At 36.7% G+C, this 26297-nt stretch overlaps 1 protein-coding gene across 5 annotated transcripts in view; it reads right to left on the reverse strand.

The window, feature by feature from the left end:
• DMXL2 (Dmx like 2) overlaps window positions 1–25986 on the reverse strand; it is a 50401-nt gene extending 24415 nt beyond the window's left edge. For all 5 annotated transcript variants that reach the window (XM_051628154.1, XM_051628152.1, XM_051628153.1 and 2 more), the window contains exons 1-19: window positions 25899–25986; window positions 18199–18324; window positions 16461–16532; window positions 15911–15989; window positions 15125–15281; window positions 14108–14174; window positions 12627–12805; window positions 11791–11974; window positions 11178–11352; window positions 10177–10410; window positions 8812–9089; window positions 7916–8612; window positions 7189–7310; window positions 6436–6525; window positions 4986–5103; window positions 4141–4260; window positions 3433–3660; window positions 1041–2720; window positions 626–736 (exon numbers count right to left, since the gene is read on the reverse strand). In XM_051628154.1, coding sequence (XP_051484114.1) covers window positions 626–736; window positions 1041–2720; window positions 3433–3660; window positions 4141–4260; window positions 4986–5103; window positions 6436–6525; window positions 7189–7310; window positions 7916–8612; window positions 8812–9089; window positions 10177–10410; window positions 11178–11352; window positions 11791–11974; window positions 12627–12805; window positions 14108–14174; window positions 15125–15281; window positions 15911–15989; window positions 16461–16532; window positions 18199–18324; window positions 25899–25985 — 4804 coding nt within the window. In that variant the 5' untranslated portion in view covers window position 25986. The remainder of the gene's footprint in view (window positions 1–625; window positions 737–1040; window positions 2721–3432; window positions 3661–4140; window positions 4261–4985; window positions 5104–6435; window positions 6526–7188; window positions 7311–7915; window positions 8613–8811; window positions 9090–10176; window positions 10411–11177; window positions 11353–11790; window positions 11975–12626; window positions 12806–14107; window positions 14175–15124; window positions 15282–15910; window positions 15990–16460; window positions 16533–18198; window positions 18325–25898) is intronic.
• Window positions 25987–26297: the final 311 nt, after the last annotated feature.

A 26297-nucleotide genomic window follows, 5' to 3' on the forward strand; every position in this document is an offset into this window, starting at 1 on the left:
GAGAAGGGACTATTTCAACAGGAAGTAGAGCTGCTAAATATCCTCAGTGCTTCTTCCATTCTTTCCCAGTACCCTGTTCATGTATGTACTAAAGTTATATAGTGAAAGACTGAGGGAAAATACCCTTATCTCTGAGGCAGACCCATTCTGGGCCAGAAACCTTTCTGTTTACTGTTTAGGAGGGAACTGCTTTTTTTCCCTTGCATTTAACAAGGGCATTTATTCAGATTGTGCAAGGGAGAAACCTGCCGTGCTGGAAAAAATAAAATAATCCTTAAGGTAAGATAAAGACATGCTCTTTTAAAGCAGTATTTTCATTCCTCCAGCAGAACCAATGAAATATGTACACAATCTGTGTGTTATTTGCTTGGGGAACTTACTCATGCCTCAAACTGAATGGGGGCAGAGCCTGTCATCTGGGCTAGAGCTGTGTTTTTTTGCTATTCACAGTGCATGTAGGGAAGCATGTACTAAGCCTTTGCAAGGTGAAGGCCTTAATGGTATAGTTATAATATAAAATGAATATGCAGGCAATAGAAATATCGTAATATTGTAAATCAAGCATAACCAGAACCTGTCAACTTAAGTGGATCAAATGAGAACAGTACTTAGCTTTAAGAATTACCTTGATGAAGCAGCTGAACTCGATAGAGAGGTGGGAGTGATGTCAGAAGGCAGGTATGCAGGCGCATCGCCAGCAAGTATCTTAAGCCACATTCATCTAAGGTATCTCTTCCTGTAAAATATAAAATACTGCCTTTTGAACAAGCAGGTGAGTAAAGAGGCATATATACAACCTACCATATGCAGTGTGTGAGGAATGTATGTTTCTAAACTTGCCAAGAACCTCAAGTACAAGTTATTTATTACATATGAAATATAAGCAGAGATTTATATTTCAGTGTTTGTCTCTCCTGCCATATCTAGTCTGAATAACTGATGCTAGCTTTCAGCCTTGTTATCTCAGAATATCCAAGGACTTAATTTACCTTTGCTGAGAAGAACAAGAATGTTAATTCAATAATATATTGGTTACTAACCTGAGTAATTCTTATCTCTGTTCTCATCTAGTTCAGTGCTGGTCATGGCCACAGTGTCTGCCAAAGCTACAAGGAACATCTGCTCCAGTCGAGTGAGGCCTGGCAGACTTGAGTGCATCAGGTGGCTTGAAAGGACACTCGCATGTTCTCGGCCAAAGTAAGTCGGACCGTACTGTGACAAATTAATAACTTTGGATTTACTTTCCCTCTTTTCAGGCTCAAAATCAATAAAGTCATCAGTTGTAACAGGTGGAACCTGGAATAGATCTGAGTACTGATCCTCTGTTTTTCTCTTAGCATGATCTTCAGAGCCCTGAGGTATTTTAGAAGTTTCTTCAGAAACGTAAGCAGCATCTTGATCTGCAGCAAGCAGTGCATACAGTGGCAGCGGTGGAATTGAGTCTATCTCTGTGTAGTCTCTAGTACCATCTTTCCCAGCTGTGATGGTATCCTTTGCAGTACTACCACTTACACTAATGGTGCGAGAAAGATGGCGTTTAGGACCAGTTCCTTCTCCAGCTTCTGGGTCTTTAACTATTGCAACTTCTCCTGCAATACATTTAACTAAATGCGATAGAATAGCTTTGGCTCGGCGAACTTTACCCAGATCCATAAGTTCTAATAACTGGGTTGGATGATACTGGGGGAGAGTAGGTGAAAGAACATGAGCAGCTTCAAAAAGGCCACCATCCTGAACCACAGTTGGAGTGCCAAAAACATCATCCACAACACCTGCCCCATCAATCACACTGGTCTTTTTCGCTATCAAGCTTGTTTTGAGTGGATCTTGTGTTGCTGAGTCTTCAGTAGTAAAAACGTCACTTTCTCCATCACCAAACTTGACAGCATGTTTCCACTGGGCATAAACATGCATTTCACAGTCCATCCCCACTACCAGTATGCCATCTCTCACCCAGGACAGAGAAACAGGCAGTGAAGGAGTGCCATCTACAGATGACACCAGATCAATTGATCTAAGCAAGACCCATTTTGACTTTATACCTTGTTTTATGCTACCACCTAGTGGTAAAGTAATGACAGCTACTCCCTCTTTGCTGCTGGTCTGATCTGTTACAATCCCTGAAAGTCTTCCATACATGAAGATGTTGGCACCAACTCCAACTGTCAATATATGTGAACCATCTTCTTTTGATACCCAGTCCAAATGCACCAAATGCTTGATGCTGGGCACCGAGTATTTGTCTTTATTTAAAAAAGCATCTGATTTACTGTAAACAAATAAGTTGCTGTCTACACTGATCCTTGAATCAAGTACATTTCCAACCTTAACTAAATCATCCAGATGAATTGTCTGTTCCAAAACCCATTCTGATCCTCCTGTAGACTCACATTCCAGTATACAAACATGCATGGAAAATTCCTTGGAAATAAAGCCATTATGCTGTATGGGTTGCTTGTATGCTACTGCAAGACGTCCGGTGTAAGAACAGCTAACAGCAACTGGCCTCCCTACTATGCTCACTGTACTGCTATTGTCTTCTCCTTCATCATTCATTAAAGGCCATTTTCTCCAATGATATGTTTCTCTTTCTTCATTTTTGCTGTTTAGGTCTGCCTCTACAGTGCATCTCCAGAACCGCACTCTGTTGTCTGAGCACGATGTTACTATCAAATAAGGTGCAAGGCAGACTGGGTATATCGATGAAGAACTCAGGTGACCTAAAGTTAGAACAAAAACATTTACTTTTATTAATATGAAGAAGAATGTCTATATGAATAAAGGTAGTCACAATACTGTCCCACTACTGATGGAGAACTTTACAACCTAGTATTATTATTTTTCTAAGTTGGAGTCGGGTAAGTGTAGTAACAGTCTTGCAGCTTGAACGTTACTAATCATCTGCATTTCTGGTCTCTAGTCAAATAAGTTAAGCTGGAGCTAAACTAATTCAGAGAAGGGTTGTTAGAATAATCAAAGGAATACAAAGCCTTAATCAGATGATACTAAGGAACATAAGATTAGGTTCATATAGCCTACCAAAATGAAACATAAGAGTGAAGGGTGACAAAAAAACAACACAAAAAGACAGAGAAACAGAAGGTGGTGTAAGTGCATCAGGTAAATAAAGCACTATATACCCAACACATTCATGCTGGCAGATGAATAAGCAGGTATAAATTGTTTATTAATAAATTAAGACCAGAAGTTGATTTACCAACTATAAGCGAACAGTAAGTTTCATGAACAGCTTTCCTGTGGGGACTTGATAAATTTATTAAAAGGTAACGTGATGTGGACACAATTATTTGAGAGAGCCTTTTTAGTCTCATGTTCCCTGTATCAGTCAATCAGAATGAGATAGGCTGAGGAGATGCAAGCCTAGAAACAAGAAGGCAAATTAGTGGACCAATTGGATAGAAAAAAATTTACCTGCCGAAGGAGTTGCTCTTACCACTTCTACACCAACAGGAAGATCCAGAGGTTGACTGTACACAAGTCTGGAGCTCAGAATGAGTTTACTAGCAGTCTGAAGATTAGCAATTGATGAAGATCGTGGAATGGGACTTATGCCAGGTGATACATCAGGAGAAGAATCCACAGTCTTTTGCTCAGGTACACTAAGCTTATTCTCTGATGAAGTAGATTCAGTTGGTTTTGCTATATAAAAAGAAGAATTGCCAACAGTGTTAAAAAAATTGTTCATAAGTAAGGAAAAGGCATGAATATCCTCTAATCAGATTTAATTTTTTAGCATTGCTTAAGTTACACAGAAGATAATTATATGATGTGTGCAGGCTGTGTTAGTTTTATTGCATGCTATGACTATTTAAGTATTAATTTTAAAATACTGATAGTTCAAAATAAACACTCCAGTGCTTGAGTACATTACTCACCCTATCAATTTTTTTTTAATTGCTATTGATATAGAATGAAATTGATTGCTATTGACATATTGATATTGTTTGTACGAAATCCTACTGCTTCTACTCCTTTCATAAATTATGCTGACGATTTCTGACTTTGAGGCTTCTGCTTCACAACAGTGACACAATTGGTTTTAAAATCAACTACTAAGCTTTTTTTTAAACAATAAGAAAGAAATATCTGTCTCTAAGAAAAGTACAGTCACTTACTCACCTAAACAGGCTTGCACAGATTTAAGATGAAGATGCCACATCTGAAGAACAGAACAGCCATTACTATCTTTTTCAATTACTACCAGGTAGAACTTCTCTGAGAAAGGTGGTGGACGATACCCTGTAATTAAAACCTGTTATCACTATTATGAAAGTTACGTTCAACAGAAATAATTTTCAATAACAGAAGACTTTCTAAAAATCATTGATACTAAACCAAATTGTATTTCTCTTTGAAAGAAATGTCTTAATTTAAAACATTAAAGCAGTGATATTAAAAACATTTTTACTGAACACTTGGTTTGCTCATGGCTCCAGAAGAATTAAGAAAATAAAGACTGACTTGGAGACAACCTGAGTATTGGTGGCAAATGTAATTTTTTAGATATATTTGCCTTCCCAGTCAGTTTGAACTATTTTGCTAGATTGTAAAGACACTCTTCCCTTTGCCTGGTTTCTTCCTTTTTGTTGTAAAGTTTTGAGTCTACTACCAAATTACCCAGTTACTTCCTTTTGTATTAACTTAGAAGTCAGATATATTCACCTTATCACTTGGAACTACATATTTATGCAAAAAATATGTTTCTGTCCTATTTTGTACATATTTTTATATATAACAAAGCATTTTTTAAAATGGACTTTGTCGTATAAATTAAAGTCTTAAGCCTTTGCTTAACACTGTTACCATGTAAACAACAATTCACAGGAGCAACATGAAACAGCTGTTTTAGTGAATTTTATAGCTTCTCATTAAAAAGGTAACTAGTATATGCTAGCTAGATTTCAGTATTCTGTAAGAATAGTTTTGGTGCCTACTTATTCACACTAGTTATTTTTATATTATACCTTGTGAAGGCTGGAAAAATATCTCGGTTTCTTCCTCTTCCACATCTTCCTTGTGTGGTTTGTATCCCAAAATGAAGTCTTCTTGAAAGACATGAAGCAGTTGTGTGTTTGACCCACACTGAAACATTAAGCAATAGTTATACTTCCAGAACAGTATAGCAACATTTTGTACTAATGCAATTATTTATTTTATGCAATCTAGCTACCAACACAGATCAGTTTTATAATGTTGAAAATTATTTTAATGCAGCAGAAAAATTAAACATTTTCTTCTTATATTAAGAACAGCATATTCTAGAACCTACTCTTTTAAATTCAAATAATTTCACAAAGTTCTACTGTGCTACACAAATTCTGTAATAACATTGTTGTCACAGTTATTGACAGATGAATTTGTATCTAGTTTTTATTTCTTTAGGTGTTGAATAAATGACAGTGGCAAAAACTCTTTAGACTATTACCCCTCTTCAAATGAACTGCTTGGGCAATCTAAAGAAAGGAATGAATTATAGGTTTTCCCTCCCTCCTATCTTGACAGCTGCCCTTCCTGACAGCAACAGATTTCTTTGCAATTCCTCCACCTCTCTATACAGGAGGCTGCCAGCAGTGAAATCCTTTCCTGCAGGCAATGCAAAATGTCCCACAAAGACAGTGATGGCAAAGTTCTCATGCTGCAAACCACCCTCTTTTTCCTGAGAAATATGGAAAGGAAGTATCCCTGTACTCATCTATAAACATTTTAGAAAAATATTTTGTAAATCTGAACTTAAAATTGAAGATCCTCTGTGATTAATACATAAGAGACACAGAAATTTATTGACAAATAGAGAAATACTTATTTATATATGTCTAAAGCATCCAAATGTCTAATTAAGAAATGATAAAATTTTCACAGGCTGCTTACTAGCAGAAAACAGCACTGAAATGTGTAGGATCAAAGTGAGTAACAACAAGGTGTGAATATACTACCTCCTCTGTTTGAAATGTATAGCTGTATTAATTAACAGATAAAAATTTGTCTTACAAGACAGACAAAAAGTGAAGTCATATATGGCTATGATTCCTACCTTTTGGAAGAGTTAGGTCTAGTTTGCAGGTTTGGGTTTTTTTAAATGTTGCTCATCTTTCTGTTTGGGTTTGTGGGGATTGTTTTGTTTTTTTCCTTTAAACTACAAACTAGTTTGTAAACCACTCTAGTTCAGTTTTGTTTTCAGTGAGATTTATGTATAGAAAATATTGTTACACTCTAACAACTCTTTGAGCTTCTAGCAGCTAAAAGAAAGTTGTCTATCTAAAACAAAGTACATCAACAAAAATTCAAGGCAGTCATTATCACCATAGAGAAATGTCATCTCTTTTACCTCTTTTCAACAGATTAGGTTAATTAACAGACAAAGCGATTAAACATGTTTATGTGAGACCCTCCTTAAAGAGTTAACCATTTATTTACTTTGTTTGTTATTGCATCAAGTTCGATAATGCATCCTGGTCGAGCAGTAGATTGTTGGCTCACAATGTTAAATACTTCCCCAATAAGTTTCTGAAACAAAATAAAATGAGAAGAGTTGACATATTTTTTCCTTCAGACAGAAGGAAATTGCAGTCATTTACAAGAAACTGATGCTTTAACTTTCCTTGTTGGCATAAACCATAGCAGACTTGTTCCTGTTGTCATTTTGGCTCTTGCCAATAATGCATTTATCAAGTCATTTGCACTGTTGTCAGTCTGCAGCTGTGCACAGGGATAGCACACCGATTTTTATGGAAACTAGATGTTTTTAATTAAAGATTTATCCTTCATAACGGAACGTAGTATCTGTGCCATGAAACATCAAATATACTGCTTTGCTCTTGTTTAAAGCTTCAGGTTTTGTCACAACATGAGAAAAATTAAATCAGTACAGCTAATATATAAAATGAATGCTGTAATGATTTTTGCTGCAATGTTCATAATCACTGCTCCTAGAACAGATTGCTCAGACTCATCTGAATACTGACATGTTCTGTCTTGCAGAATACCCTATGAAATAACAGAATAATGGAAAAGAAAAGGAAAGATGTGCTTCTTTTTACAGTAGCAGTACAAGATCAGGCTTTACTTTGCTTAAAGTCATAAAAATAAAAGACACAGCTGCAAAACATGTAATGTTTCCTTAATTAATATTATTTTAATATTTTCAAGCCATTGCTAAATAACACTTACAGATGACTCGGGGTCAGATAATTCGTCCAGAAGTTTTCGTGCATCTACAACAGCTTGATAGAGTCTCAGGTTTTTGCCATCAGATGCAACAAAGCAAGCACTAGCAGAGTTGCAGTACGTACCTAATGGAAAACACAATTTCATTTTAAGAAAAAAATGGCAGTCAAATGCCATCAAGCAGTCTATTACAATCCACAATATTGTTCTTTTCATAAAGTACTGTACAAAAAAAAAAAAGGAAATGTGTGCATTAAAATATAATAATTCGAACTTTGAAATAATTATTTTTCTTCTCATTTACGTAACTGAAACTCCTCATAAAAGTTGTATGAATTCTGCTTAGAACATTCATGTTTAACAACCATTGTTCAAACATGGAAAAAAATAATACACCTAAGGGAATACTGTCATTCTTTCAAATGCTTATTTTCTCTTCACTGTCACCTCTAAAGCAGTACTTGGAAGGGCTAAATCCAGCTTCTTTAGGTTCCCAGAGATGATTTAGAGCAGGAGTCTAAGGTAAGCTGTTCAGAAAAGGTATTAGCTATAGCTTTTTTTCTTGTTTATTGTCTCCAGGCTCTTTGAATAAAATGAACATCTATGAATATTCCCTTCTACTCTCCAATTAAAAGTACAGATTTAGTACAGATACAGTAATTTATTGTAACAAATTATTTCTGTCTCTCACAGTCTGATCTCTGTCTTGAAACAAGTTAACTATACTCACCAAGGCAATAGCTGGGAATAAGTGTTGGAAGCCAGGCTACGTTAGAGAAAGCAGAGGTATGAAGAGAGTTGATTCGGGCCAACTCAGATACTCCTCCAGTGTATGACAAAGGTCCTATGGGGTCTACACGCCACAGAATCAGCTCACTGTAGATTGCGTTCGGGTCATGGAATGTACGGGTTGCTGCATTTTTAAGTTGCTGCCTAGAAGAACCTTTCACATATTTAATAGGATCCATGATTCTGTTTATCCTGTCAGAGTCCCAGGAACTGTCTGATTCAGGAGTTAATAGAGCATTATGATGAGAAGATGTTAGCAGTAATGGTAAAACAGAATGGCAAGCTAGATCATTGAGATGAAAACGGTGACCACAGTACCTAAATTTATGGGATACAGTTAGCACAGTAGTGAAAGCTGATTTGTCAGCAAATGTAACTGCCCACTGATTGAGAGATCCATCTATATGTTTGGAAATCATCATTACTATGGGAGAAACTATAGTAATATTTTCACTGTCCTCAGTAAAGCTTGGTCCTTTATTTACTAGAGTCTTATCTGGAAAGTCCATTTTCTTCTGATGTACAGCATTACTGTTATCTTTTATAAAGACAGGGCAGGCATACATCATAATATTTTTGCTAAGGGAACTAGCATCTCCTGATGGAAATGCAACAGGAATCCTGGAAGAAAATGCAACCTAAAAAAAAAAAGAAAAAGAAAAAGAAAAAGTAAGAAAAAATTAGAATATAACAACCCAGCTTAAGTCTGAATAAATGTTAGCTGTTTCACAGGAGTACTTAAAAGTCAATTTGTACTGATGCTCAGATATAAAAGAAAGGACACAATGATTGTTGATTTAGACCATAAATAATAAAACTATTTCAAATATACAATACCTGGACTTGTCGAAAGATGCCTGGAGTGTATTCATCTAAGTATTTCACATGCCATACCAAAAAGGTCCCATCAACAGGATGAATAGTAAAAAGCATATCTGGGTTTTTGTTCCATTCAGTGAGGAGCAACTCAATTTTCCGGTCTAGCAAAACTGTTGGAAGAGGCATGTGTGGGCCTGCTAGTAGAGAAGTTTTAGGGCTTCCCTCTCTTTCTCCATCTTCATGTTCTGAAGAGCCTGTACCAGTCCCTGTCTCTGATTCTCTATCTACAGACAAGTCTGCAATAGAAATGAAATATGCTGTTTTAACCACTGCAAAGATTTCCCTGTCAGATTCTACTCAAAACAACACTGATTTTTAATCTGCTAACAGGAGTATCTGATTGCATTCATGCACATAGTATCTTCTAAACGTTCCATTAATATCTGCTCTGCACATGCATCATGCACATAGTAGTATCAATGTGCCTTCATGCATTGAGTGTAGAAACAGCTCTCTTTGGTAATAAAAATCCAGATACTCAGAGTAATGCCCTGCTAAGATTATTCTGATCAACTATGTAAAACCACACATTTTTTATGAATGCTGGTTCCAAATTAGTGGTTTTTTAATTTAGAAGATAATAATGAAATGTGACCTCTGATGAAGCAGTATGTGTTGCATGTTCAATAAGAATTACCACACTTAACTACTGCATTGATAATCTAGATTTTAAGAACCTAGACATTATAAATAACACAATGTATCATTGCTTTACTGTCACTAATTGGTCTTATGATTTCTGTAGCCAAGATTTTTATTTTTACACATTCTTACTGGCCAAATGACACTCCCACAGAAATGTAAAGTATTTCTGGTAGTATATGTTTTCCATAATTAATTTCAAAGTATGTCTCTCCATTCCTTTGTGAACAGCTACAGTTGAGATCATCAGGTGACCTAAGGTTTAAGATATAAATCTTACCAGTATTGGAAACAATGCAGTTGCATTAAAATGGAGCTAAGTCCAACCTTTCTTAAAGCTTGCCATAAATTGGTATGTCATTCCTGACAATCAGGATGTAAGGTAATTAGAGAGCAGCTCTTAGTCACAATTTTATAGCTCAGTGAATATACCCAAAATGGAAATGAAAGACAAAAGCTACCTTTCTTTTTCACTATGCCACTACTGCATTCCAACAGAGAGTATGTTGAATTCTTCCTGCCTACAATTACAGCAGCCAAAATTTGAGCTGTAAATATATTTTTATTTTAAACTAGTGATAAAATGTTAGCACTTATACTTCTTGTGCTAAGTAATCGCATTAATTATTGCATTAATGCCTTCAAAATAATGACTGTGCTATGTATCTCAGTATTACTAACCATGATCTAATTTCATGTGTAAACCTCTCTCTTTTTCTTCCGTTTCTTCTTCCTCTTCAACCTCAACATCAAAATCTTGTTCTAGTTGCTGTTCAGAAATTTTTCTTAGATGCTGCATAAATACTTCAGTAGAGGATGTAAAATGAAATTCTTTATTATTCAACCAGTGAACAACGAAGCCTCCATTTCCTTCATCTGTGTTAAAAGCTGTTCCAGCCAAGACTGATGGAATATCTGTGGACATTTTTAAACAAATAAAAAAAGCTATCTAATAAAATGCTCATGTTTTGCATATATGTATATATACACACAGAGATTTCTTAGTTAATACATTTAACTTAATTTAGGTAGAACATAATTTGTGCTTGCAAGATTAGAAAAGGTAAGATGCAGATCAAGTTTCTACATGCAACTGTAATACGGAAATTAAAGATATTTTAAGATAAATTTAATGAAGATTTATTCTTATGTGAATGGTAAATGATACTCAACAGTTTTAATTGCTCCATTTCATAGGTTGCAGCGTTGTAATTTCATAGACAGATTACAGGTAAGGCACATAATTGCTCTTTAATCTTATCCTTGTTTAAAATATTTTACGTTATTCTATAAAAAGCAGCTGGATTCCTGCCAAAAAATCTTTTTCATTCACTACATATACTGTTGGACGCAAACACTCTATTAATCATATACCATTGCTTCCCAAAACCCAACAATCAAATGCCAGGCAGAGCTGAAATTTAGGTTTCTTTTGCTTTCTGATGTGCAAAGATGAATTTAATTGTTTTTTAGACATGCTGAAGCTATTCAGAATAAATTCAGCCTCATCTGTCTTACACAACTCTATGCCAAGTAACAGACTTGTGAAATAACAGTCTTCCTGCAAATTCCCTGTATTCAATCAAGAAAAACAAAGAATGTGCATCTTAAGTCTCCACCCCACCTTTTTTTTTGTTTTATGCAAATATATTATTACAATTTAATAAATGGTTGTGCTTCACCTGTATTAGGATTGATGCTTGCTGCTATATGGAAGTGACCAAGTGCATTTGCATGATGTGAAATGTGACGCTGAACTTCATGAGTTCCCTGTTGATCTGGCAATACATCTGTGTGGGTAACAAGAACTGAAGATCTCCTCTGTCCTTTTCTCATATTTTTCAAATGATGAATTGTCTGGTATAGTTATAAAAAATAAAATAATAAATAATAAAAAAAAACAGCAAGGTAAAAATTCTCACTTACACAAAGCCTAAAGCTTTTAACTCCTTCTACCAAAGAAATGAAGACTGATTTCTAAAGGATTATTTTAAATATGTTTCAACAGAAATCAAGGACACTTTGGTACATCAGTTCTGGCCAAAGGCAAAGCACTTCTTTCAGTCTTCTAAAAACACCGAGCTTGGGTGCAGAGCTGCAGTCTCTGACTTCTTCAGTGTTTAGAAATAGACTTCAAAAATTGACATTAAATATTTCAGACCATTCTGCTATGCTTATAAGAACTAGATAATACACATTCTTACAAGTTTAAATCCTTTTTCCTTACATCCTTTAAATGTTTAAGTTTTAAGAATCTGGAAATAAAAAATTGACAAAATAATTATTTACTTGTACCTCTAGTGCATGCTGTATTTTGTCCTTTTGCTTTCCAGATTGAGAGATGGTGCTGCTAATGCTGGAAGTGCTGGTTTCACAGATCTGCTCACCAAGAAGAGTATCTTCTGGTAACAATGTCTCTGCCCACAGCCGACAGATGCCATCAAGACATGATGTGAGTAACACGTTACAGACTGACCCCCTAATGATGGACATATCAAGGTTACAACCCAATGTCATTAAACTAGCTGTATGGACACAGCAGAAATAAGGGGAGTTGGCAAGTATTTTGTAGTTATTGTTTCATCCAAATTTGTGCTTCTCCCCTAACTAAAGGTTTTCTATCACTAGTGATTTTTGGCATGCTGATAAACCCGTAGATCATTGGCACAAGTGCACATGAACATGGAATGGTTATTATTTTATAAATTCAACAGTTACTATAAAACTGCAATTAGGAAACTGACTTGTTGGACTATTTGAAGAATACATAAATTTTACTAATAAAAATGAAATTGAGCAACTAATTAAACACCAATATATACAACAAGGCATAGAAGATAGCTACTAAATGCTAGACTCTTTAACAAGTATTTAATTTCCAATTTCATAGCACCGTTTGGTGAAAATGAAGCCCTACATCTATGCTTTCTAGCATAACTTGAGAAGGCAGTGAAGTTTAGACAGTATTTTATGGGAAGATGTTTATCTGGTTTTATTTATTGGAAGTGTAAGCAGTGAAATCTAATAATGTTTCTGATGGCCAAACTTTAAGGAGAGTGTTAAAAAATATTTGGTCAAAGATTTGCTTGTTTGTTTTTTTTTTAAATAATAATAATAAAAAAAATTCCAACCTGGGCATGTACTTGCTGATGTTACGCCATGAAAATCCTGTCACTGCCCGTGGATGTGCCAAATAAACAAATGAGAAGTGGGTAACTCCTGAGCATTTTTTCTTTTCTTCATTCTCTTGGGGCAGAAGAGATGCCTTCCAACCAGTCATAGGATACCAAACCTTTAAGAGGCAGTCATCCTAGGTAAAGCAATAAAAATCCATGGGGTTAGCTAGCTGTAACTAAAAATGTCACAAAAAAGAAAGTCTCAAATGCTAAGGAAACTGCTGTTTTGGTGTCTTTCATGAAAACTTGATCTGTGGTCCACAACTATTTGCAGTTTTTCAGACAACCCATTTCTGAGACCAGTTATTTTATTGATGGTCACCCTGGAATGAGTTACTGAAGAAACATTCTACTGGCAACACTCACTCCTATAAGGAATTTTTCTTACAGTTTGTTTGCCCCCCTACTTTCCTCTTGGTTCTCTCTGCATTTCTTGCATAGCACATATGCATGCTTAAACCTCCTGTCCATTTCCCTGCAATGATACAAGCCAAAAATATGCTGCCACCTACACTTCAATAGGAAGCTCACTAACAGTCAGGACTTGCTGCTGGAGTGGGGATACAGAATAAAGTAAATAAATGAATAAATTGCAAACCTCTGGGAGTGTAGATAAAATACATTATTTCCTGACGAGCATAAAAAAAAATACAGTATCTGACCACAGATGCTGTAAGAAGGAAGTCTGACAGGTAGTCAATCCTGTTAAGAATTATAATAAAAGCTGTGTATCTTATGAAACAACTACAAGACAGAAAATGACTTCTGGAACCATTGGTCTCATCTACTTAGTAAAAGTCCCAAGGGAATCACTCAAATGAGAGGGTGACAGTAAAATTATAAATTGAAAACTTAGCTTGAATATCAATTTGACAAAAATATGCCAAACTGAATAGAAGTTAAGAACTGATAATAGAACCCAGAATTCACTAAATAGGAAATATTTTCTAATTTATCCACTAAGGTGTGTATATTATACTAGTTTAAATGTGTATGTGTTCTGTCATAAGGGTCTATTATTGTTATTTCCAACAGAAGTAGAAAAATGTTAATACATATCAAAGTTCATTTAAGTATACTTTATCTAAAACATATGTACATATGCATACGTGTATATATATAAAACATATATACATATGTATATATATGACATATATACATACACATATATACATATACAAGTCTGTATGACTGTCACTGTATTTCCAGGTTGGTTCTCAAGTATTCAATAGGACTACACAGCTAAATCCAAATTCTTGTTGCTGAAATTCATGGAATTACATGAAAATACAGCATTACACCTGAGATTGTAATTTAGCTTAGCTCAGGCTACAACAGTGTGTGTGGCCCATAACTATTCTATATTACTTGTTTACTTTTGTCAAACAAATGCAAAAAAAATGCAAAACATTTAATTATTCTTTTTTTGTTCTTACCTTCCCAGCTGTTGCAAAGTATTCACCATCAGGAGACCATGACATCAAATGTACTGATACTGCAGTCCTAAAAAATATGAGAGCAATGTTTTAAGTTGTAAGTAAAGTCTATATATTCTATAACATTACTCTATCTGTATTCATTGAAATATGTATTACTGTTCATTATTTAAATGAAATATATTAATATTTTATAGTTGCTTCAAGCATACTTTAAGAATAGCAGAAGCACAAGAAGCATTTGCTACAATAAAACAAAATATTTAGTATCTCCAGTTTTACAGAAAGCAAGCCCATAAAATAAATTGTTTTAACTATGGCAAGTGTAGCCTAGATCCAGTGAGATCACAGAAGTGCAGCTTGTCCCCTTACTCTACTCCTAGTGAAGCCAAGACAAGTAGTAGGAAAAAACAAAAGTGAAGATGATCTTTAAGTTAATTTGTGACACAATTTGTCTGTAATTACAGCTTATGGGTCAGCTGTCTGAAAGAGGAAAGCAGCCTACACAGTGCTTTGCAGGCACAAAATCTAAAATGGCTTCAAGAAAGTCAAGAGAAAACAGGTTCATAAGCAGTTGCTTCCCAAATCTCCACATATATAAAAGGCTGATCATGAAGCAATTTTGTAACGTAGATCTCAAATAGGACTGGCTAGAAGGAGTTTCAGGAACATCTTCCTAAGACTTGGGAAGCAGCTCTCATCTTTATCAGTGTAGCTATGTGCCTGCTACTGCTCCTCTGTTCAGTCTCAATGCTACTTTCAGAGATGAGAAAACAGGAACAATTTGGATACGTTGCCAGTGCTACAGTTTGAGTAAGCCTTTTGACTAGGTTATCTGGTGACAGGTCACTTGAAGAAGTGAAGAATTTTTATTTGGAGTAACTGACTTTTTTTTTTAATTTTATAATATTTTAAGCTGCTTTAAAAGCACATTTTAAAATATGGTTTTGGAGGGACAATAGGGTTGGTATGAAGTGGCATTACAATTTGTCTTAAAATAAAAATTATGTCACTCACTTGCACTGCCAGACACATTTCCAGTCATTTAGAACTGGGAGAACTTTATCATCTTTGATCTGATTGTCAGGATCATTATCTTCGTCTTCTTCTAGAATGTCACTAGGTGGAGGGGCCCACAATTGCAAAAAGTCAGTTGCTGTCAACAGCCTGTTACCTGGAAGTGAGTAATTAAAGTTGTGAAATCAAGATGATGCACATATATTGAAAGATTAAGCCTGTCATTGTATTTTGTTGAGAATTATTCAAAACAGGTTGAAAACTCAACTTTATGAAGTCCATTTTAAATATTATTAGGTATTATATCATACAGCTGTTTGTATTAGAATATTTTGAATTTATAATACCTTTTAAGAAAGAACATCAATGTTTCCTTGGTTACTTTAAATAAGAAATCATATTTGATAATTAATTTAGCAGATGCTAAATAGCCATTCATATTTCAAATAAATAAACATTGTTAGACATCTTATAAATATCCGTGTCTGGGTATATTGCTGAATTTAATTGTGATAAAATTCTATTTAAATTATTATTAGTGGTAATTTAAGTCAGCAACTTAACACAGTGATTCCCAAACTAAGACCTTGCATAAGAGACTCAAACACTTGGCACAGCATCTTCACAAATGTGAACTGTAGCCTCACATTTTACTCAACACTGCCTGGGAACAGGTAATCTAGAATTTCCATATTCATGCTCTTACTTTATTATAATAAAAATAATTTGTGTTCAAGTTCTCCTAACTACAAATGTTGAACAAATACTTCACAAACTTCACGTTACCTTGAGGATCCCATGCCAGGTTGTAAGTCATTGAACTGAGAAAGAACTGCCCTGTTTTAAGCCACTGACACTTCAGTTGCTGTAATTTAAGAACAGTAAAGGATTAATTCTCACATCAACAGCAAAATACAAAGGTATCAGTATTTATTTCTTTCTCTATGAAATTGCTATTAGGTCTGTTGCAGAAACATTCATGACCCAGTGGCAAATTGCTGAATCTAGTTCTAATAATTTCTTCAATTGTTTAATAAAAATTAAATGCATCACAGAGTACCCTGTGAACCAGACCTGGACCTGTCACACATACAAATACACCTGGAGATTACATTAAACAAGTTAGGTCATACATGTATAACAACTTCAGGGATAGCAGTATAGCTGCAACAAAGACACTGAAACCTGCTTGAGAAGACACTTAATGCTTGAGCTGTGCTGATAAAACAAGCCTGGTACACATATACAAGTCTAAGTCATATTTCGGTGCCACAGATCTGATGACCTGACTTTTGCCTCTTCTAAACCAAATTACAGTCATGAAATACATACTTACACTATTTCTTTTATGAGAATTTATACCAAGTGGTTCAAAAATGCAAACAGCATTTCCATATGATGCTGCAATCTGGGAAAAACAAAACAAACAAGAGAGAAAAAAAAAAAGATTACTCAAAATGTAAGGTTGGGAGATAAGTGAAACCTCTCCTTAGTATTCCAAAACAGCTAAAGAATTTCCAGCACCTCTTCTAAGTACCATCTAATACAGTATAATTAATTTGTATAAGTTTTACATGCATACTTTCTTAATGAAGTTGAGAAATACATACTTCTGAACAAGCCCATATTTAAGATTTTAACTCTAAGTAGGGAAGACATCTTGTTCAGTGGGATAAACACTGTCAATCAGATCTAATCCATTCTTCTAGGGTAACTACTCTTAATGCATAAGGGAAAGCTGATGCCTGCACTACTTTTGCTCACGATCTGTCTACTTCACAGCTAACTAATAAATTAATCATTATTGGCTGGGTATCAGTGTGTTCCCAGATACCATTTTGTACCACTAAATAATAATTATGAGAAACAAGGAAATGTAATTGTATTTTGAACAGTTAAATGCATTTTTAGGGGAGACAAATGGTAAATGGAAAAACTGAAGTTGTTATACCACTGAACTCCTCAATCTCTTTCACCCACTTATTTCACAGAAACCTCCATACACAAAGTGGTCGTAATTAGGAATTTATCTGGTTAAGTTCCTAATAGCCATATGCTTATGAGAACTTTTGATTATCTTTACCATTCCTTTTTCTTCTGTAAAAGACTTTTGAAAGAAAAACTGTTTAAGTTCCCTCCATACAGGATCTGGTTTGCTATATACAGAAATGATATAAAGTTCCATGACATTTATTATGAAACCTTATTTCCTCTTTAGAAGGAGGGGAGTTGGGGTTAAGGTTGCAACAACACACTCCGACAGAAAATAACAGACTCTAAGTTCAGAGTCCTGAATGTAGAACAACCCAGGGGTTCATGGTGATCTTGCAGGGGCTTCTTGTGTAGCTGGAATATCTCTTCCAGTCCTGCTGGGACTGCACTGCTGCAGTGCAGGGGCCTTGCCAGCTAAACCTGCCCAAACTAGTGCTTTCTCAATACTGCAACCAATTTTTAGCTAGCTAGTATTAGTAGACAGTGACAACTGACAAAATTTGTCCAATGCACTACCATAATTAATAGAAAGTATTTTTTTCCTCAGCAATCTAAACTGTCTTTTAAGCATTATTTGGGGATTGAAAATAAAACCACACAGCCACTTAGGGGGCAATGCAGTTATGATGGCTCATACTGTAGCATTTCTAAAAACATTAAAAATGCTTAAGTTTTTCTGAAAAACAAAGTATTTCTAAGTCATTACTTTGCAGGACACACAAACACACATGTGCAGTCTTATATTCTTTAGCTAGATGAAAGTACACAATAATGGAGACAATAACAGTAATTTTAGTACACTTCCAGTTCTAATACTATACTGTAACTAATACATATTTGCACATTTTATGAGACCTGTAATTGCCTCCTGCTTCCCCTTCCCCTCCTTTAATAAATATTATACTAAAACAACTTTCTGAGTAACGCCAGAGGTTACTCAGAAAGTTATATATCAGTAAAAACTAGTAACTGTTATGAAACTAACTTATTAATACCATTAATATATTATGTTCTGCTCAATTATTTCATTTAGAGTATTCCATATTTTTTTTAAGTCTACACAAATTTATTAAAATCCTTACCCTGCCTTGTCGTTGGGAGCACTCCACACAACTGACCTGGATGTTTCCATGTTTAGCACCAGGAATAATTTGCACACATTCAAAGTCATTTGCCAGAATAACAATGTCACAACCAGAGCCATATGCCTGAAACATTTTTGTAAAGAAATACAATTACAAGTTTATTTTTAAAAAACTGAATACTTTGTTAGGTTACTTAGTTTCTTGAGACAGCTGTGCAAATCTCCATTGAAACAAGATTTTACTATGTAGCAAGTTTATTCCTCAACAATTCAGTAGAACCATCAGATAAGTAGCAAAGGACACTTTAAATCTTCCAGGGTTTAAAAACAGTGAAAAGACAGTAAAAACAGAAACAGTAAAAAACCCACAACAACCAAACCCAAACTTATGCTAAGACCTAACCTCTGTGTGTATTTTTACTTTTATTTGTTTTGTGGAGTATTTTTTAAGGTTTAGTTGTTAGTTCTTTCAGTTAGTGACACAAGACAAGAGTTTACTATTCAGGTGCATTTATTATTGAATTTGGATATAAATTTCTTACATATGTATGTGTTGTGCCTCCCTGCCCTTTAAAAAAATATTAAATTACTATTTTAAAAAATTAATAAATTATTTTTTTATAGGAGTCCAGTTTCTGGGCTTTGCTGAGTTGTAAAAAATGCATGTTACTGCAAGACTAAAACAACTCAGATTTGTCTTGGATACATTGTATCTTGAGCAAGAAATGCTACAGTCTAAATAATTTGTTCAAGAATAAGTTACAGAACAATGATAGACTGCAGCACTTCTTATTAGCAGGATAAATCTGTACCTGTCTACCAACCTTTCACATGTCCTAGTGGGCCAGAAGTTTGAAGAAAAAGGCTTAGTTTAGTGAAAGTACAGTCACTGCTAAGAACAAGAAAGGAACAGCAATTTAAGCAGCAAAGCAGAAACTCAGGCCTCAGAAAGTTACACATCATAGGATTGTGCACACAAAAATGAAAACTGCGTACAAAACACAGATTGTGTAAAAGACTGCCAAGGTCATTTCACAAAAATAAAGTGACTCAGTGTTGTCTGAGTCCTCAAGTTCTCAACCTTTGTTCGAGGAAGCACTGAGGAACTGATACTGGAGTTATGCACAAAGCAAGCATGAGGGAAAAGCCCAACTTGTTAGAGGGAGATTAGCTCTGTAACAGAGTATCCTAGGTCCTTGATGACTAGGCTATGCAATTATTAGACCCAGTCTGGAAGGGCATAAGCTGTTACTAAAATGGAATAGGATTGTTTTCAGAAAGTAAGAGAAAGATGAGATTCTGAGGTAAGTTCTGGCATTGAACAGAAAGTCATCTTGTTTTGTTGTTTTCCGATATTTTATATTGGAACTTGTTGCAAAACAAAATCCAACAGTGGCGTGGAATGCCAAGCAGGCCAGCAGATGTTAACAGAAAGGAAGAGGATGGAGACCATGTTGTTAATGTCCATAAGTAGACAGGAAAACAAAAGCAGGTCCTCTTTGTTCCAATAATTTATTCATATTTCTAATGTTCACAAGCAATTGATTCCCCTACTATTTATTTCAAAGGGTGAGCAATTAAAACAGCCAAGAACTGAAAGACTCACCTTCTTTTCAACAGTGTCCCTCACAACTACTAATACAAACCTACAATAATGTATTATTTAAATTGTTATCTGATACAGAAAAAGAAAAAGGTACTGATCCACTTCAAACAAGGACTTACACCTTTTGGACACCCTATTTTTTCATTGTTGGTATTGATGACTTGCAAATTTGTAAATAAATTAAACATTATTTATCCCTAGTTGCAATCACTAGTTATCTGGAGATAGGGAACATGTGCCTCAGAAATAATATAGGGAAAGAAAAATACTTCTCAGCTTTAATTTCCTTATGCTTACTGTCACTCATACCCTTCCTACTCTTTGCCCACGTTTCTCACTGCACCAACAAGTGACTCAGCACACCTAAGCATCCTGTGCCAACAGAGGGGATTTAGTCCCTTAGAGACCTTAGACAGAATACATTCCCAGCAGCAGGTATCAGCCTTCAGCTTGAGGATCTTTGAGCAACCTTTGAGAAAAGTTGTCCCCTCATTTCATATTAATTGTTCACTTTTTTACATTTGGAGTCTCCAAATTTCTCAAAACAGAAAAGTCAATATACTTTTCTGTATTGAACGATATTTCCGCATTTCACTTTATATGTCTAAATCGAGGTTTGCAATTTGATTACTTTTGTGAGGCTTTTGTAATACATTAAATATATCAACATGTTTTTCTTGAACAGAACACACTTCTGTTAAATCCTCTTTTAATTTTGCTCTTTTCACTCAAGCTGGTAATGAAGCAGAAGCACCCTGCATGGGGGAAGAATAGGGAAGTGTCATAATATGTAACATCAGTAGTTCCTTCTTAAGGATTCAGCTGACATAATCTTCGGGGAGATCAGGCCACCACCCGCCTCTCCTGCCAGAATAACAGTAGCCATGGTATTTGTGGCAACAGACTAACAATCTGCATAGCATGATAAAAGGAATGAAAAACTGGTAAGCCATGCAAAAAGGAAAGATGGGAAGTAAGATGCTGAGATACTGTAATGGACGAGAGCAGCATAGAGGTCTTGGATAAACAGAATTATAAGCAGCCACTGAATGAAACAAGTGCAGTAAACCCCACCCACATGGAGTATCTGCCAACCTCCATTTATAGTGCCACTGATAACTTCTAAGAGAAAATTAAATGGAGTGGGAAAGCCACCCACCAAATGATGACTTGCAGGATCCATAAGCAACTAATAAGCTGTATTTGCCAAAGTCTGCTCTAACTGTCAAGATCTGGGACCACTAAAATGAACAATGACAAAGCTCTAATTGAATGCAGGAGCACCAGACAGAAGTAGGACATTCTGTCCTACTGTAAGAGTTTATGCTATACCCTCAGTTTTCAGCTGTCCATGTTTTCCTGTTTGGTTCTCTAATTTTAATGTTGAACTCTGGAACTACCAGACAGGTCTGTTTTCCTTTATAGAAATATTTTTATTTGTATAAAAAATTATTCTGCTCTTTCTATAACCTGCAACTTTAAAAAATTTTGGCATAAGTGAAATAGACCAAAAAGTTCTCAAGCTCCAGTGTGTACTGAGAGATCCAGAGGCATTTTAAGATGGTATATTATGTGGAAGAAGCAGAATCAGCCCACAGTGGTATTAAAAAAAAAGTTAATAAACCCTAAAATTACATAAATGGAAATCTGTATTAAAACCTGAACTAAAGCCTGTATTTGGCTTGTGGCACTCCTCCAGTATAACAAACACTTATCCTTAAGTTTCTGGCTATGGATAGTAAACATAAAAGATGCAGAAATTCCTCCACCCTCCTATTAGTGATGAAGATGCCTGAATTCTGAAACATTTCCAGACTCTCACCAATGTACATTTACACTTACCCCTTCTCCTGCTAAGTATGAGTAGAATTGCACACACTTAATGCAAACTAGCGAAATAACTGAAAAACCCCCACAACCTGATACTAGCCTGTGGCCTGTAGAACAGGTTCTCCTACATTAACATTTGGGACAAATTAACTATTAAATACTCAAAATATGCTTACATACAGAGCTTCAGAGAAAGGATGAATGTTAAGCACCTGTAATTCAGCCCACATAAACATGACACAGTGGATAACAACTAAATATATGGAATTGTTACTAAATAACTGGGGAATTTGCAAATAAAGGTTTCAACAAGTGATTTCTGAAGAAGGATGAGGTAGAGGAGAACCTTACACAGCAGAAAAACCTATTATCAGTTGCTGTATCTTGTGGACATAAAAGCTGTAGAATAAGATTTTGCTGATTTCAGTGAGGTAAAAAAAGTTTCATGGGTGTGAGAGACTTTGATCTGCAACAGCTTCTGAAGTTGAAGAACACACAGTTCTGGGCCAAGTGTCAGTGCTGCATGGAAGATGTCAAGAAGCTTGTCCTTTTCAAAAATGATAAATCATAAATTATTATCACTTTTATCAGGAAAGTTCTTATGTACAGATACTCCTAAAATATGATACTTTGATTTTTCATTAATAATGTTTAGAGTTCCACGTTGTGTGTTTGGTAACAACTCCTACAAGAAGTAAATTCATTTTCTTCTGTTTGTGGGACACTAGCAAGAGCTTGGAATTTTTATACTTAGAGAATCTAGCCTTTAGATAATTGGTGTATCTGTGGAGTTTTTTAAAATGTTTTTAAACCTAGACTGACCTTAGAAACACCTACATTCTGTTCACAGTTTCAGAGGGGAAAAAAAGTAATCCTGGGCTTGGACGAGGGGCAGAAGCCACATAAACAGAATGAGAACAGCTCATCTTCTTTATATGAAACCACCTTATTCCACATCATAGAAAGTCAGGTTGGTAACATACATCCCACTACGAGTTAAGAGTCAGTGACTGAGGTCAGTGGCTCAACATAAACCAGCTACTTAACAACAAAAGCTAAGAGAAATCAACCATGGTTTGAAGTTTATGATCTTTAAAAACATATTAGCTGCTAATTACAACTATGAGGTTTAAATAACAGCCCTCTTCTGTCTAGGCAGAGTGTGTGCTGTAAAGCCCTTCTGCATAAAGCTCAACTGTGACCTTCTGTAAACTTATTTGTGAAACATGGTTAACAGTATTTGATGAAGTGAGAACATGAAGCAACAGTAAGCTGAATAGTGCACAGAATTATTACCAGAAAATACAAAATTAGAACTCTTGTCATTTAGCATTTAAACCCTCTGCTTATGCATTGTCCTGTTTGGTGCTCAAACAAAGGGAGGCTGAAGAGACTGCCTGGTAGAAAACAGCATTATGAAGGTCTTCTGCTTCTAATCTCCCTTCAATTTTTCCTGTGTTACCCACTCTACTGGAGTGGGCACAACACAGCTACAACATCCGCAAGCCAGTTTGTTAACCAAACATCTCTGTTCTTCATCCCTTATTTGGGAAACGCCAGATACACGTCAGGATTGCTGCAGGCAGTTGTGGGAGCATAGGGAAGAAAGAACACTATGTGCATTTCAGATAAACGATGCACAAAACCTTTTGTCACCAGCCTACAGCAACTGTCTGATCCTACCTCTGTTTCTTTGGATTTGTTTTGTTTTATGGAGTTACTAATAGTTGAGGATTTTTTTAGCAGGTAAATAAAATTAATGGCAAAATTATTTCTTTTCCCTTTGTTATCCTCACAATAACTAGATGACTTTCATCAAAGCTTTATACAATACAGCTGAAGAAGAATGTATCATCTTAATTTTAGCTACACTGACTTGGAAATTAAAAGCCTACCTTTATCCCCAGGAAGAAGTCATGTAAACAAGCCAAGAGCAAACCACAGGGGAAAGGAAGGATGAGGAAGAACCTGAGAATTGCAGTGTCCCTAATTAGGTCAGGAGAAAACTTGTTCTTTCTCTCAGAATCCTAAGACTGCTGAAGTTTGGTACCTAAAGCAAGTCCATCTGAAAAAGGTATTTCTCCTCCTGCTCTTTCAAAAAAAAAGAAAAAAAAAAAAGAAAAAAAGAAAAAAAAAAAGGGAAATAGTCCCAAAACTATTAACTAGTGAACATATATATACACACACATACTAAGGCTGTTATTCCACTATTAAGTTGAGTAAACTTAATGTGAGTCATTCATTTATCTACACAAAAAAAGCTGTATTTTCATCCTGATGATGAATCAGCTGTAGCAATTTTTAACTACTTCTCCTATATTTTAAACTAAAATCCTACCATCAACCAAAACATAAACAAGCACATGCACACACAAACAATGGGTCCTCTGCCACAGCCTAACTTCATATGGATTCATAGAGTACAGTACATACTGTGCAGATCTCCCTTAACCTCTTGTCTTCTACTGCTCTGCTTCTGCTGTGTTCTAAGAGGCTGATGGGTATTGGCTCTTAAGAGCATTTCTGTAGTCAGGCTCTGTCACCAACACAGATTATCTCTTGCCCAGACTGCAAATCCTGCTTCAGGATCAGAGTTAAAGTACAACTCCAAACAACTTTATGGTTTGGGAGAACAGACCTATGTCAATACCATGTTGCTAATGTTGATGGACAGAATTTAAGGTCAGGCACTATCAAAAGTGACACCTTCAGTGGATCGTAGAGTATGATGCTACTGAGAGTCACATAGGTGACCCATGTGCTAAGAACCTGCAAGTAAGACTCTGCACTGTTCGTAAGTAGATGTTTTCAACCATACAAATTACTATAGGATCAAGGTTTAGATTAGCAGGAAATAATACCATGAATACAGAGAAAGGAGAAAAAGGGAAGAACGTTACAGCTGTGGAAGTCCAGAAGAAACCTTTATTAAAACTTACTTATCCCTTTAGTTGCTTCTTTAATGTATTATAAAAAATGAGATGCAGCAGCCAGAGAAGACAGTGAGATCTGTTATATGCAGTTCCATAGTTAACGTGCTACCAAGTGATTCTGCATTTTTTTGGTAAAACATGACTTTTGCTCTTGGAAAACAGTTGTATAAACCATAATATATAACATTATTCATTTTTTATGTTATCAAAACTATTATGGGAATTAGCATAAAGTTGTCTTTTATAATACTAGTTGCTTGACTTCTCAAATTGTCAGAGTATAAGAAACACATTAGAATACAACGACTTCTTATATAAATATGAAAAGCAACAGAGGTCCCTTTAATAGCAGTATGGCTGCATAGCAACAGAGCAAGGAAAATACAGACAGACATGGCACCTTTTATTTCTTAGACTTTCAAGCATTCATCCCTTAAAAACCAGACATCTGTGACAACCTAGAGTAAGCTTTAAATGTTTACAGGTCTGCTGACAGTTACCTTAGACTAAAAATGATACTTTGTAGCTTTAGCTTGGAATTGGTTTATGCCTTCTAAATGTGAATACAAAATCTCACGAGAACATTTATTCCCAAATAATAAATGTTGAGTAGGATGGAAAGCACTGCAGATGTTGATAACTCATTAAAATCAGGGAAGCATATCATATGCTAAAAAAAAGGGAAATTGACATAGAATTGACAAAAATATCCTGTGGATGACAAACAGATTTTGTTAAATAAACTACTGGACTCTTGAAATTGACATAGTGTAAATTGCTTTCTTTTCGCCTCTAGTTTAAGAGGTGAAATTGACAGATTTGTGTTTTGGTGACCGCAGTAAGTGAAGTAACAGGCTCAGCACTAGCGGACAGGCTGCTGTAAGAAGCCTAGTGCAACAGACTGATCCCCCTTTGCAGGGGGACCGTTGAGGGGAAAAAAAAAAAGCCAAAAAAGAGCATTTGTGGACGCTCAGACGGGGGATTTCCTTGGCTTCTTTCTCGAGTGCGGAGGATGCAGGGAGCACCGGCGGGGCCGGGCTGCGGGGCCGGGCCGGTGTTCCCCCGGCCCGTGCCGTCCGGGAGCGCTCCCACCTCACCCACCCCACTCGTAAACATGCCTGCCCCCCCCGCCCCGAGGCCTCCGCTGTAATCCCCGTCTGAACCGCTCCGATCCGTCTGGCCCGGCAGAAGGGCCCGCACACCCGCCCCGGCCCGGCAGGTTAATCCCCTCCAGCCCGACCCAGCGCTCTCCTCAGGCCTACCAGCCGCCCTCCCCTTCCCCCACCCCGCCCGCCTCAGCCCGCCCGCCGCCGGCATCGCCGCCGTTACCGTGAAGGGGACGTCCTCGACGCTGCCCACCGAGTAGCAGTTGTCCCCGGGGTTGACGGCGCCGGTCAGCACCTGGTGCAGATGCATCGCGGCCCCCCCGCCCCGCCCCGCCGCCCGGGGACGGCAGCGCCGCCGCCTCCGCCGCCCGCGAGACCCGGATGGCTCCGCGCGCCCAGCCCCGCTCGCTGCCGCCGCGGGCGCGCGCCTGGGAGGGGGCGGGGGGGGGGGGGGGGGAGCCGGAGGGGCCGCGCACGCGCCGGGCGGGCGGGCGGCGCCTGGATCAGGTGCGGCGCGCGCAGGCCCCGCCCCTGCGCGAGCCCGCGAGGCGATGAACGGGGCGCGAGGCGGGGGGGGGGGGAGCGGGAAGCAGCCCGGGCTGCCGGCGCGAGCCCGGCGCGC

This window comes from Apus apus, chromosome 10 (assembly GCF_020740795.1).
Source record: "Apus apus isolate bApuApu2 chromosome 10, bApuApu2.pri.cur, whole genome shotgun sequence".
NCBI classification, from domain to species: domain Eukaryota; kingdom Metazoa; phylum Chordata; class Aves; order Apodiformes; family Apodidae; genus Apus; species Apus apus.